At 42.4% G+C, this 14,755-nt stretch overlaps 1 protein-coding gene across 1 annotated transcript in view; it reads left to right on the forward strand.

Moving 5' to 3' along the window:
* The first annotated feature begins 7,263 nt into the window (after positions 1 to 7,263).
* myo7ab (myosin VIIAb) overlaps positions 7,264 to 14,755 on the forward strand; it is a 34,471-nt gene continuing 26,979 nt past the window's right edge. The window contains exons 1-6 of the mRNA XM_071544037.1: positions 7,264 to 7,281; positions 10,850 to 10,963; positions 11,339 to 11,491; positions 13,053 to 13,070; positions 13,759 to 13,943; positions 14,349 to 14,470. Of these exons, the coding sequence (XP_071400138.1) occupies positions 7,264 to 7,281; positions 10,850 to 10,963; positions 11,339 to 11,491; positions 13,053 to 13,070; positions 13,759 to 13,943; positions 14,349 to 14,470 (610 nt within the window). The remainder of the gene's footprint in view (positions 7,282 to 10,849; positions 10,964 to 11,338; positions 11,492 to 13,052; positions 13,071 to 13,758; positions 13,944 to 14,348; positions 14,471 to 14,755) is intronic.

The raw sequence follows: 14,755 nt of genomic DNA on the forward strand, positions 1-14,755 counted from the left end.
GACAAAAACCTATGCTGGGTTTGTCGTTATTTGACAGAAATGTCTTAGATATGGATTTTCAGGTATTACAGAACATAGATGTAGTTTTGTTTATGATGACTCCATGCGTCAACTTTACTACTCTTCTTTATTGTCTTTTCTATACAGTACACTTCGGATTTAAGCATATAATCTGAACCCTCACTCTGAACCTCAACCCACAATTAAGTGTGCTTTCCACCCACTGTGGGTGCTTTGTGAATGGCATGTTTTTTTCCTCTGTCTTTAATGGCTTAACAGCCGCAAAAGCATCACAGACGTTTTGTGAATTCACCCCAGAGTGTACAAAAGATGACGGATTTCATTAGAGTTCCACCGATACAGGTTTTTAAGGCCGTTTAAGGCATTTTTATACAAAATATTTTTATTTAAAAGTTTTCAGTGTTTCCCTCAGAATTCTAAAACAGCATTTAGACCATCGTGGGACTCTAAAACTTTTCACTGAAACCCAGATAACACTACTACTGTTACGGCCGTGGCCGTCCCCCCCCCCAGAAGATTCCCTAGTGCTTCCTTGTGTTTCCCCTTCCCTGTGTTCCTACTGCTCCCCTGTCTGTCTTTCTCTCTCGGTCTATGTTTTGTTTGTGTGTGTATTGGTGTGGGCGTGGTCTCCCTTCCTCGTTTTCCTGGCTTCCGGCTCTGCTCATCCTGCACACCTGTTCCCACTTCTCATCAGCCCTGCAGTCACCTGAGCTTTCCCTCCCATCTCCCCACCTGCACCTCATTCCCCAATAATCCTTCACTACTTATACTACTTCACTTCCTTTGTTCCCTGCCAGATCGTAAGTCAAGTTGCCGTGTGCTTCATGTTTTGCTCTCTAGCTTTTGAATTTTGTTCTGCTGTTGTCCCGGAGACCTGTTACCTGCCGGTTTTGACCCTTGCCTGCCTCCCCATAAAAATCACTGAACTGCATCAGCTCTGCCTCAGGCGTCTGTGTTTGGGTCCTATCCCCTGTGTTCCTGTTGCCCTGCTAGCACCAGCCGTGACAACTACTACTACTACTACCACCACTAAGAAGAAGAAAAAGAATCACATGGTACATGTATAGAAGCCCATCAAAACGGTGCTTTATAATCAGTTCAAGTTATGGTCTTCATAGACAACCAGTGTAGCATTGATCAATCCTACAATGAATATGTAATCAAACTACATCATATCCAGCCTATCGGACAATGACACTGACTGGCCATCCAAGGCAAACTAATATATCTGTCTAACCCTAGATTTCCCATTATTCATGGGATCATAGCTTTCACTGGGATTCCTATTTTTATAGATTTGCTTTCATGCTTGCTTTTTATAGATTTGCTTATTACTTTTACAGCACTCTGTAAATAAATAAAGTGTATCATTATTGTCAGATGTAGAGGCTTCAAAATTGCTTACTCCATGGTTCAGAGCAACAACCTGGACCTCATGACCTGGGCCGCCTCCCCTCCCACTTCCCAGCCGGTCGCTGTGTCTTCCACCAACAAGCTCCACCTCCCAGCTAATCAGGATCAGCAGCCATGAATGAGACGGAGAGAGGGAGGCTGGAGAGTCACTTCACTGACCCAGACATCAGACTGTAACCGGTCCACCAGCGGCAAACTCCCGTACAGTAGACTGAAACGGGAAGAGAAAGAAAAGAAGTGGAGGGCATGGGACAGAGGAGAAAGGATTGACAGACGGGGACAAGAGTAGAAAAAAGAGAGCAAAACTTAATCCTCCAGCTTCCAGCTTCCTCTCCGTTCCTGTACCATCTTATCACCTGTTGCCCCGGGCCACTTCAGACCCGCCCGGGTCAAAGGAGACTGAAGAGACTGGGAGAAAGGGACCAGGAGAGAGAAGAGAGGACCTTCCAGAGTGTGTTGAGAGGTAAGTGGGGCAGGTGAACGTGGGTCTGGGCTGAGGGCTTAGCCACCAGCCAGGCCGCAGTGCTGCTGCTCTGCTGTAGCTTTAGGCCAAAGCCTCTTACTGCTCACTGCTCACCCCCAAGCCCTTCGTCCTTTGCCAGCACTTAAAGGAACCATTATGCACACTTGACGTAAACACAGTGTGTTTGGCTGCATTGTTAGAAGTGTGGACGTCTGTGTATGTGTGTACGTGCATATACAAAGTTTGGATGGTTACTTCCAAAAATAGATTACTGCTTGTCAGATAAGATAAAACTTGAATGAGTAGGGAAATTGAGTCGATGCAGCAACAGATAGTAATAGGATACAGCAAAGAAATGTAGAATATAAATGAGAATAGGGGGAATGAGGGGTAATACAACTGATAATTACAACACTACAACATCCATAAGTACAACCGTAAGAATGAAAACTATGAATTACAGCATGTCGACAACGGTGTGCGATAGAGTCTAGTGAGACAAAGAGTTAAAAATATGTTTGATGTAAAAATTTCCAAAAGAAATATACTGGCTGATAGATAAGGCTGAACTCAAAAGTTGTGTACTTGCTTGTGTGGTTTGGGCGACAGTACTCTACCTGGGCCAACAACTCAGCGACATCAGAGAAATCTGAATTTGCTTTAAAGAAGGTACTGGTTGAGCGCAACTACCTTTCTCCCCTAAGATTCATTCCTTGCAGTGTGTGGATGAAGGCCGGAGTGCTGTATGATCAGCCTGCACTTTGGTGCCGGTCTGCTTCAATTAGAAAATACTGTTTTAAGCTAAGCAATTGCTGCTGACATGAGTTTAACTTTACTATGAGACTCATTAGCTGCACTTATAGTCACCTTGAACCCAAGTCAGGGGTGTTGGAGCTTTGTTCAATTGTATTCTAACACCGTACAATATGATATACTGCGGTACGTCATATAGTACATATGACCGTAAGCTGCCAGGATTCAGCACAACCTGGCCTATCTCCTAGCACCTTATTCATGAACAGTTTTAATACCACCAAAACAAAACCAGCACTCCTCATCAGACATGTTTTTTGCAGAGAGGCACAACCACAGAACTCATGGAAGACATAGAAGCAAGGCTTTAAAACCTGCTACGTCAACGATGAACATTTCAAAGCCCAAACAATCCCTGCCATGTGAGTCATTATTGACATGCATGCCCATAGGCCTCCCAGCCTCCTTGTTAGAATGGCATTACAGGCCACACACGCAGATTAGCGGCCGAATCCCCAGGCAGCCCTTTGGCATTAGAAAGATTGCTGTCGGTGACCACGTTGACTAGGGCTCTTGTGAGTGTTTCATTGCCCGTGATGACAGAGGATTGGAACTCAGGTCTACTAATGGCCCTGCTCCACTACAGCCTTTACCAGCACTGAAAGATGCTCCACTGCTCGCCTTGCGTCCGATGGCTGCGTCCAAGCGGAAAAATCGCCGAGGTTCAATTCTCGATGGCTGACGCACGCGTTCTCCCTCATTGAAATAAAGTTGAATTGATTGTTTTCTGGTGAATCCATTCAAAAGTCAACACGCTCTGTGGAGCAGGGAGAACGTCACGCTGACGCAACGGTGATGGCAACGCTCTAACGTAAAGCATCTCCTGAACACTTGCACTGGTACTAACGTATTTGGAAGACACTGGGAGCACTCAGTATTCTGAGTTGTCTTAACGATGATGATGATCCCTTTGATTTCATAACCCAGAAAGCGGCAATTTCACTTTTGATCATGTGGTGGAGAACGCGTGTCTTCACTTCTTATGGATTGTCAAGTTAGCCTACTCATGTACGACAACATTTTATTGCCCAGTGGAATGCCTGTGGCTAAAGAGAACGGGCAGGGGGATGATGAGGATGAAGACTCCTTTATACAGTCTGGGGATGAAAGGAGTTGAGAGATTTTGGTCAACTGTGCGGCTACTCTCAATTTGTATTCAAACCACAAAAAACTAGCTTAGTGTTGGTTACATGCTTGCCAGCTGTGAGCATAGTGGAAAATGAGAATATAGCAATGGACAATAACACCCAAATCACCAATAATAGCTTACCAGTACAACTAAACATCTAACCTTAAGGCTAACATACACTTAGCAAAGCCCTTTATGCTAACGCTACATCCTCAACAAAGTATGCCCAGTTTGTTGTAAACAAACTTAAAACTAAATCAAACAAACAATATGCAAAACCTAATTCAAATAATGTAACGTAGAATGACATGACTTACCTTAATCAAGAAACGTGGGAACTTGTCAGGAATCTTCCACTAGCTAGTCAAAGGCTTCCACAGGCAAAATGTGAAATCAAAAAATCAATCTTCCAGTGTATCTGCAGTGAAAACTAGCATCAGCAGGAGCATCAGCTGGTCTATAAAGGTTACTACCACAGGCATTTCAGACATGACAGTTCAACAAGGACCTAATGAAAATCCTACAGGCTCTTTGGCACATCAGTACATTGCCTTTCTGGCAATCCTAAAAATATTGTGTTTCTCTGTTTTTTCTTCCACCAGATGCCACCTTTCAAACACAATCCAAGCCCCAGAGAGCACCAAAATTGCGGCAACTTCGTTTGCTTCACAGGTACTGGAAAATCAGGCACAAGTGGAGACAGCTGTGTACATGTTTTTTTGTACATGTTCTCAGATGTGTAGATGTGGGCCTGTGAGTCATGACCGGCGGTTGTTTTGGGTGCAGGGCATGCCACACAGTACAGTACGGCACAGGCCTACAGGTCCGTGTTTGGGACGGTTGCCAGATTGGCACCCTGTGGTTCTGGATAAGAAGCTCTGTCTTGGCATATGCTGCGCATGCTGTGAGGAGCTACATATGGAACTTGGCTGAGGATATACTGCATATAATATATCTGGAGAAGCAACCCTTTTCGGGTGCAGTACAGTCAGACGTAAATCAGTGGATTTTTTTACATATAGAAATTGTCTTTCATACAGATTGTTTGATTTGTAATTCATATCATTGACTTTCAAATTATCACATCCATACGGTATATCTATAGGGGCTATAAACTCAGTGTTAATCTACTTACTGGACCACTAATGGCTCATTAATACACTAGCGTAACCCCCCCCCCCCCCCCCCCCGTTGCCATCTTCATCACTCATATGCATTGCTTTTGTTGCCCCGAGAGCCATCTGATATTGCCAGCTGCTTTTCATGTCATAAAGGAAATAGCACGATAAAATGACTTGCAGGATAGAGTGGTTTGGTTCGCTCAGTTTCATTTTGATCACCCATCTAAAACTAAATCTTTTTTATTGCTCAACACCCAGACTGCACTTGGACTTACAAATTCACTCTGTAGCCTACTTTGGTTAAAATAGCTAGCCTACATCTAGGAACAAAAAAGGCCACCTCGTCATCGGCATTGCGAGAGAGGCTAACAAAGGAATGACGGCTCAGGGAGGGAGGTGTTGTCGTGGGGGAGAAAATGATTCAGCAGCCATACTAAACTATGGCTTGTACTTAAGCGGTGGGATTAGCCTTTGGAATCCAAGTAAGCCTTGACCAGCCCCCACCCGTCCCATTACCCCCCCCGACTCCTTTCCTTCACCAGCCTCCCATGTCCAGCTGAGCCACATGGCTGAGGCAGACATTGTGATTATCTCTACTCTGACTCCGCAGTATCTGTTATTACTGACCAGTTGGGAGGATAACGAGTAGTATGGTACGAACTAAAATGAATACAACAACTTTCTGAGAGATTGAACTGTCAGTCAGTTTAGTCAGTTAAGGGCCAGCAAAAATATAGACACCAATATCCATGTGTCCCATTGGCTCCGTTGCTCTATGCTAACGCTTTAACATACACTATGTTGAGTGATAGTAGGCTCCATGCTAACACTTTTACATACACTATGTTGAGTGATAGTAGGCTCCATGCTAACACTTTAGCATACACTATGTTGAGTGATAGTAGGCTCCATGCTAACACTTTAGTATACACTATGTTGAACGATACTAGGCTCCATGCAACACTCCAACACTTCAGTATACACTGAGTGGTAGTAGGCTTCATGGTACTAGTAGTAGTACTCTGGGAAATGTCTTTATCACAGAAACACAGAATCATAGACAAGAAATATAGACAAAACTAAAAAATTTGACAAAAATGTTTTGTGGAATGGACCCTTTGTAGTTGTTAGCTTAGAAAGCATTGGCATTGCAGTATGTGCAAGTATTCAGTATGATTTGTGGGGGGGGAATCAAGTTGAAAAACTGAACATTTGAGAGAGAATTGCAATGAGTATGAAGTAGGAAGGAAAGAAAGAAGTTAAATAGCTATTATTATAGGCTATTGGCAGTATACAGGCAGTACTGAACAGTGTAGAATTCAGCAAGTCCAATTAGAGTAATTTTATATTCTGTTTGATGTACCAAGTGATATGAAATTTGAATAGATTTTCTATCATGAAATTAGCAAAAGCTTCAACTGATGCCTAATCTTATGTAAGTACTATAATTTAAAATTAGTATGAAAAAGTTGCATAAAACAAATATGAAATGTAGGCCAAAGAATAGGACAAAATAAAAGTTGAATGGAACGTCATATACAATACAGTATGTAGGAATTTATCCTGCACAAAAGTAAATGAGCATTGACTTAAAAAAAAGATTTTTAGCAGAATACACCATTTAAAATATGAACAATAGGATTTTGACATCAGCCCTGTCTACTCTTACTCACCTGAACATTCATACCATTCGAATCTATGTGAAAATAATGACCAATAAAGAAAAATATTTTAAGTATGGTAAGTACTTATTTGAGTATGGCAAAAATAATTAAAGTAATACGTCACATCCATAACAAGAGGAAGCCAGTTTTTCCACAATAATTTGTTAATGAAAGCTATCAAAACTATCCTTTTTATATTGAAGCAAGCCTACCTCATATTTGAGTTGAACTTGAAAATTTGCAGTTTGCAAACAGTGTGCAGTCTCCCAAAAAAGCTGTAAATATAGTTCTGAATTTTAAGGTAAAAAGGCAATTCATTTTCATCACCTCCTGTGTACCAGAGAAAGAGCTACCAGACACTGATAGTTTAGAACAGAATATGGTTGAATCACTATTGTTATATCAATCAGCGATAGAGAGTAGGAAAACAGAGATTTATTTGTATGAAAATGTTACAGATTGTTACTTTACTGGATGAAGAAAGCCTCAATCCAACCAACCTCATGTTTTGATTTAATTATTATAATTAATTCTAAAAAAAATTGGTTTGTTTCAGCTGCATGACTTCTATGACTGTTTGCATTGCAGAGCCCTCACATGGTGACTTCTGATGTCCTGGAACCAACCAGAGGCTGAACCATGGTCATTCTGCAACAAGTACGTCAGCTTAGTGACCGCTTTCATCTCACACCCTCACAGACTTCTTTGCTCTTTTCCATTTGTTCTGCTTTGTTATTCTCCTTCTTCTCCCTCACTCACACTTTTGTCGACATGCTCTTTTTTTGGCAAACAGTTATGTACATCATACCTGGCAGCTCGGAGGGTTACTCATTTATTTCCCCATCCGGATTTTCCTAGCCGGTCTGGAGATTCAAAACAATGACCTTCCTGTCACAAGCCCACTTCTTTAAGCTTTAGGCCAGTGGTTCTCAACGTGGGGTCCGGGGACCACCAGGGGTCCTTGAGGGGGTTCCAGGGGGTCCCCAGCAAATTGATGAATTGTTGAAGTTCACCATTATTTCATTTAAAAGAAGTTAACACAAATAGAGAATGTAGAAGAAAAGACTGTTTTGAACATAGTTTGACTGTTATCTCTCTACCTACAATACATATAGTCATGGGATTCTGGACAAAATCATATCTAACAATAAAAATATTCTCAGATTTGGGTCAGAGAGACAAAGTCTCATCAAATGGGGGTCCATGGTCCTAATGTGGACTAAATTAGGGGTCCTTGATAGGAAAAAGGTTGAGAATCACTGCTTTAGGCTACCATAACCAGTATATGACCCTTGCAGGTAATACCATAATGATAGTGAGTCCTTTTGAAACCCAGTTTAGCACAAGGGGAATGATATCATCACATATACGATAAAATGAAATTTATAACAAAATAATAAGATACAGCAATGAAATACAGAAGAATTAAGAATATAGAAAAAGGGTAGTATTAAACATTACACCACCGACAATGCCAATGTGTTAAGAACATATTAACTAATTCAATGTATGGAAAGTACTGAAAAAAATTATGAATGACGACGTTAAGATAACCCCAGGCGAACATACTGAGAAAAAGAAAAAAATGAATTAAAATATGTGTGATATGAAAATATACTAGAAAAGATATACTGTATGCACTATATACAAATTAACGAGAATATGGGAATAGAGAGGAAAGAAAATGTGCACATCATATGTATATAAACTGTAAATTCACACATAACCCTGAATTCACCTCTTCTAAACTTCCCAGAGGACACACACACACACACATTTCAGTCGCACACTAAATATAGCAGAATTATTCAGCCACATTCAGCCCCATATCAGGCCATTGATAGTTTCCCCTCAGACTCATTACGCTGGTTCAATCTCAGCTCGGAGCCCCAGCTATGAATCTCATTCCCACGGGAGACATCTGGATGTTGTTAAATGGAAACAAAAAAATCGCCTCCTTAAGGTCAGGGTCTAGACCGAGGAGGAGATTGTGTTTTTCTGCTGCAGTTTTTATGTTTTCTATTATGAAGGGATTTGGCGGTAGCTGCTGCTGTGCTTAGCATCTAAACAAACTGGAGACATGCTAAATGTGTGGGTGTGCTCTCCACTGTTTTCTATGGTATTTTGGCTGGTACACCAAAAAATGGCGTCTATGGTTAGTTTCTATGGTGAAGATGTTTGGCCTTTAAAGGAATAGTTCATCCAAAAATGAAAATTCTGTCATCATCTACTCACCCTCATGCCAAAGGAAACACAGGTGAAATTTGTTAGTCCATATAACACACAGGGAGGCTGCCAGCACAACTTGGTAGCAGCCTTCTCCAAAACAACTGAAGTCAATGGGGACCAGTTCTTTAGAGTTCCAAAACCAAAACAGCCAAACAATCACACTGTGAATAGAAAGACCTATACACCATTATTTGCTGCAAATCAATCAGCTGTAGTTAAGATTTGCACTAAATGATGGTGTAAATATACTGTAGGTTTTTTTTTTTTTAACTCTGAAGAACTGGTCCCCACTGACTTCAGTTGTTTTGGAGAAGGCTGCTATGGAGTTGTGCTGGCAGCCTCCCTGTGTGTTATATGGACAAACTTCACCTGTGTTTCAACTGGCATGAGGGGGAGTAGGTGATGACAGAATTTTCATTTTTGGGTGAACTATTCCTTTAAGACCGTAAAGTGTGTCACACTGGCTGCCACACAGCGTGAGTGTGTTAGCTTTGTAATGTTACAAGACTAACGTTAAATGAATAAAATGTGAAGACTTACCAACAGTAATATAGCGTGATTAAACCCAACTGGTCCAAAAATCCTTGAGTAGCCCCCCACTGACAGCAAAGCGATGACACAGAGCAACGGCAGTTTTCCACTGCCTGGTCCTTGCTGCGACTTGCCGTAAGTCTGTTTATACAGAAGCTAGGCCAACGGTACCAAGGAGGTTTTATTTACATTTATTTACATTTTGAAAGAAGTTCCAGTCACTGTTTCATATTAATGCGCGCATTCAGGAACACCGCTAGAGCCGAGACGCGACAGGAGGGGAGGTCTAAATGAAACAGAAAATAACGCTAGATTTTACACCATTAAAATTACCACCCTCTTCTTTACTGGGATTCCCTCTACCCCTCATTCCCCCAGCCCTCTCTTGGCTTAAATGTTAGTTTCTACCATTTCCCACCAAGTGTGACCGACTAGCCTGGGTTTGTCTGGGTCTGCATGTTGGTGTTGGTAACAATTACCAACACCAACATGCAGACCCAGACAAACCCAGGTCACAATGACCTCGCTGACGAGGCCAATGTCTCCAAAACAAGGTGTGCGTCGTAATCCCGAGACGTGGCAAAGCCCTTTCCCTGGCTGAGCCTGACTTCCTGGATCCCAGCTGATTGACACTTGATAGATAAAATCAGGCTTTAAGCTCCTCCCCGCCAAACCGTAATCCCACTCAAATGCAGCACCACCCTCCCTCGCAACAGTAGCGAGGTCTGAGGTCAGAGGTTACACCGTGCCCTTGGGCTAAGCTCTCATCAGGCTAAATCCTGCCATTGGGTGAGTTGGCAGCTGAAAAAATGGGTAACCTATTTTGTGCATGAGAACAGTGGTGAAACTTGAAATAGTCACTTGAACAAACAATAAGATTCTAATAAAAGGAATGAAATTATGTGAGCAACACGTAACAACCCCCCCACCACACCCACGCGCACACACACACACACCTCTGGCTGCTGCTAATACCTTGGTTGGCAGGTCTTGGTTGGCAAGTCTTACTGGACCTTGTTTGTATCCTGTGGTTATGTAGTGGGTCAAGGTATCAAACAACAATAGTGCCGTAATAGTCAAAATTCCCTTTCTGAATCCTGTTATTTGCTATTATTAAAAAGCCACGCTGATGTTCATGATGTTAGCGTCGCTGTTTATTTCTTTTCCCCCTGCTTTCCTCCTTTGTTGTTGTTGCTATGTCTTCCCTGCTCTGTGGCTGCTAGCCTCACCTTGATAGTCACAACCAGCTCACTGCTGGCCACGCCCACAGCAAATGGTTTACGCCCCAAAACGTCCACAACGTCACTGAAAAGCTAATTTCAGGCAAACAGGGGGACTTGGCATGTACACAAAGGGTCACAGAGACTCAGACTGATAATGTATAATATAAAAAAAAAAGGTTTCATATCGCAGCTTTAAAAGCGTGGCGGTGTCGTACTAAACCATCGCTGCTCTTGATATCCAGGGGGACTATGTGTGGCTGGACCTTAAAACGGGCCGGGAGTTTGGCGTCCCCGTGGGAGCCGTGGTCAAACTGTGTGACTCCGGACAGATCCAGGTCCTGGATGACGAGGGCAGGGTAAGTCCACAGCAGAGTAGAAAGGAAGCTTGTATCGCCATGTTATTGTGTACACACACTAGGTTAGACCAATCAGTTTGCAGATATATCAGGCCGATATTGGCCTTTTATTAAAAAATCAAATGTCGACCAGTCAGTATCGTCCACCTCTGATATGATGGCTATGATGCAGTTTGTTTGATTACTGTATTTATTGTAGAACAATAACTACACTGGTTGTCTATAGGAAGCCCTTAACCTGAACTGATTTTTTAGTGTCCCATGGTCTAAATGCTGTTTCAGGGCTTGGCAAGAATAAGATTCTGGGGAAAACGACAAACTGTCCCTGTGCCTTCTGCTGATGCATATTTACACTCTGTTTCCCCACCCATACAGGAGCACTGGATCTCCCCTCAGAATGCCACCAACATCAAGCCCATGCACCCAACCTCTATCCACGGGGTGGAGGACATGATCCGTCTGGGCGACCTCAACGAAGCCGGCATCCTCCGCAACCTGCTCATCCGCTACAATGAGCACGTCATCTATGTTAGTTCCTCTTAACACACCGCCCATCTCACTATTGCAATCATCCGTTGGAGTGTACAAATATGTTTATCTTTATGATATACCGTCTGTAATAAGGACTTACAAGGAGCAGAGAGCTTTCTGTGCCTTCCAAGCTATAGTTGATGGTTACGGACGCCCTGGTAGATTTCTTACTTTATCACCACCTCTTTGACCTCCACATTCACTTACCAATGGTTCTTCTGCACTGGCTATGTTTAAATGCAGGGAGTATTGGCCATACTCCAGTTGAGTTCTTATTCAGGTTAAGCTGTTTACATGAACCTTTGATACCCAGTGACTGAGTCTCCCTGTTGCCACGAATAAACCAATTAGCAGAATATTTCCTCCTCCCTCTTTGACTGAGCAATAGTAACTTACTTCTAATACAGAGGAAAGAAATGGGAATCACAATTGTAAAAGTAAAAGCAAAAGTGAAAGATGTAAGATGTTTCCATGCTACAGTAACACAGTTTAATATGAGAGTAAACCAGACATCTTAACCAAGTCTCTCATAATCAGAGTATGAGCTTACCCGGTTATGGCATTAAATGTGTCTGCCCAAAACCAGGTTGCTTGAGTAACCAGGTTAAGAAGGGAATTCTCAGTGCATGTAAACGTAGCCACATCTGACCCAAACTGAGCTGATCTGTGCCATGCTGTGCCAGTCTGGTCACACCTCTGAACTAGTTCTATGAAAGCTAGGCCAAACAAGTTTTCCGTAGATATTGTCTGGTTGACAGTGCAATGTGGGGAAAAAAGAGGTTAAAGGAATGCACCAAGTCTTGGGAGAATGGGCAGCTTCCCCATGAGAACATAGACACCAAAATCATCCATGGGTCCCCAACAGATCGTTGGCTCTGGTGCTCCATGCTAACGCTTTAGCATACACTATGTTGAGTGATAGCAGGCTCCATGCTAACTCTTTAACATACACTATGTTGAGTGATAGCAGGCTCCATGCTAACACTTTAGCATACACTATGTTGATGATAGCAGGCTAGTGTGCCATTCTTGGCACAAATTTACATATACGATACAAAAATAACACAGACTTCTTTCCCTGTTCACTGTTTCCATAGGAAGTGAAGGTGGTGGGTGATGGGAGGCTGTGTACAGCTAAAATTCACTGCACAGTGGATCAATATGGAATTGCTCGCCTGAAATAGTTCCAAAAACCTGGCTACATTAGCTATTTGGGGTTAATAATATTTCATTTCTAGCACTCATGAATGTACAGGTCATACAATTACAACCACTGACAACTTTATATTACTGTTTTATTATTATAAAAGGTCAGTCTTCCTTGGATATCGCTAATGACTTACTATCACTCAACATGTATTCTAAAGTGTTAGCATGGAGCACCAGAGCCAGCGATCTACTGGGGACCTATGGATGATTTGATTTATGTGTTGTCATCATTTAACAGCTAAGTTGACCAAAGGACCAAGCTGCTAAAAACTTGGTGTATTTGTTTAATAGTTTGCCCCAGTCGGTTCCTTGACAGTTTATGGTTGTTTTGTTCTCTCTCTCCATGTAGACTAATTGTGGTGGAAGGGTGAGTACAGACTATAATAAGACCTCTCACCCATTTGTGTGACAAGAAAATGCTAACACGGCTTTGCGATGCCAGATCCTCTCCTAACATAGTTTTTGTATTTGTCAGCATGTCACTTCTAATATAGTGCAAAGCTTTCTTGCTTTATTAATGACTGGTTTTAATCCTCACTGTAGCCACTGCTCAGCACATTTCTTTTGCTCCAGCTTGTTAAGTGGCCTTTTAACCGTCAAAGCATGAACATTGTGAACCCAAGATTTTCTCAGAGGGATGTGAAATCAAATCTGGGGGTGGGGGGGGGGGTGCTTTGGAATACACCCAAGATAATATATTGCTGTAATGATTTTAGAAGGTTTAAATGCCTAGCAAGAACTACAATTTCTCGTGATTAGTGAGATTGACGCTTAAATTCACTATAATCAACCTCAGTCAAATATACTGTAATTTCAGTGGTTTAACACTTGAAAGGCCAATGGATTTTGGGAATCCAAGAGAGGGCCAACAAGCTGTCTATGCCAGCAGAAAGTGGGTATGGTAAAAAACATGAAGGGACATATTGAAAAGCTGAGATATTTCAACTCTAAAATTCAAAACAGCCGTCAGTTGCCCACGACTTGGCCTTTCGAGTGTTAAAAACATCCAGTGTGGTTTAGTGATTTTCCTCTCTTCTGGCTTTGGGATCCTGCAGACATATACTGGCTCCATCCTGGTAGCAGTCAATCCCTACCAGCTGCTACCCATCTACACAGCCGATCAGATCCGCCTCTACACCAATAAGAAGATAGGGGAGCTGCCGCCGCACATATTCGCCATAGCAGACAACTGCTACTTCAACATGCAGCGGAACAACAAGGACCAGTGCTGCATCATCAGGTGTGTGTGTAACAGATAATTGTCACTTCATGCACTGGATGGATATGATGCAGTTGATTTGGGGAGTTTGGCACAAAACTTTAAAGATTTTGAAAATTGGCACAAAACATCCATCCCATTAACAGCTTCAATCCCAAAGTATTTGTATCATTATCACAGAGAGAGAGAGAGATTCAGTTTGTTTCTCCACCAAACAGTACGTTTCCATGTATTCACTTGAATCAGACATTGGCAGAGATAATTATTAGGAGGCAACTTACCCACCTCCCAGTTTCATGGGGGATCTGCCCTTCAACCTCAATGTGTGTATATACATATATATGTATTTGAGAGAGAGGGGGAGAGAGAGAGAGACAATTTGAGTGTGTATTATATGAGTGTGTGACAGTGCTTTCTGTGTGACAGTGGTGAGTCTGGAGCAGGGAAGACAGAGAGCACTAAGCTGATTCTCCAGTTCCTGGCAGCCATCAGCGGTCAGCACTCCTGGATAGAGCAGCAGGTCCTGGAGGCCAACCCTATCCTCGAAGGTCAGACACACACACAACACACACTCTCCTACTTCAGGTTGTATGTTATTTATGTATGTATAAATGCAAATCTTCATCAAGAGGTGAATTCAGATGAATCAGGGATGAGACACTTCACTCCTCTATAGCTGAACACTATTAAACTGCATCACTCCTCTATAGCTGAACACTATCAAACTGCATCACTCCTCTATAGCTGAACACTAGTAAACTGCATCACTCCTCTATAGCTGAACACTATCAAACTGCATCACTCCTCTATAGCTGAACACTATTAAACTGCAT

This window comes from Centroberyx affinis, unplaced genomic scaffold (assembly GCF_046629955.1).
Source record: "Centroberyx affinis isolate AG114_WGS23_722 - 3 ecotype Tasmania unplaced genomic scaffold, CSIRO-AGI_Caff_v1 ptg004438l_1, whole genome shotgun sequence".
Classification (NCBI taxonomy): Eukaryota; Metazoa; Chordata; class Actinopteri; order Beryciformes; family Berycidae; genus Centroberyx; species Centroberyx affinis.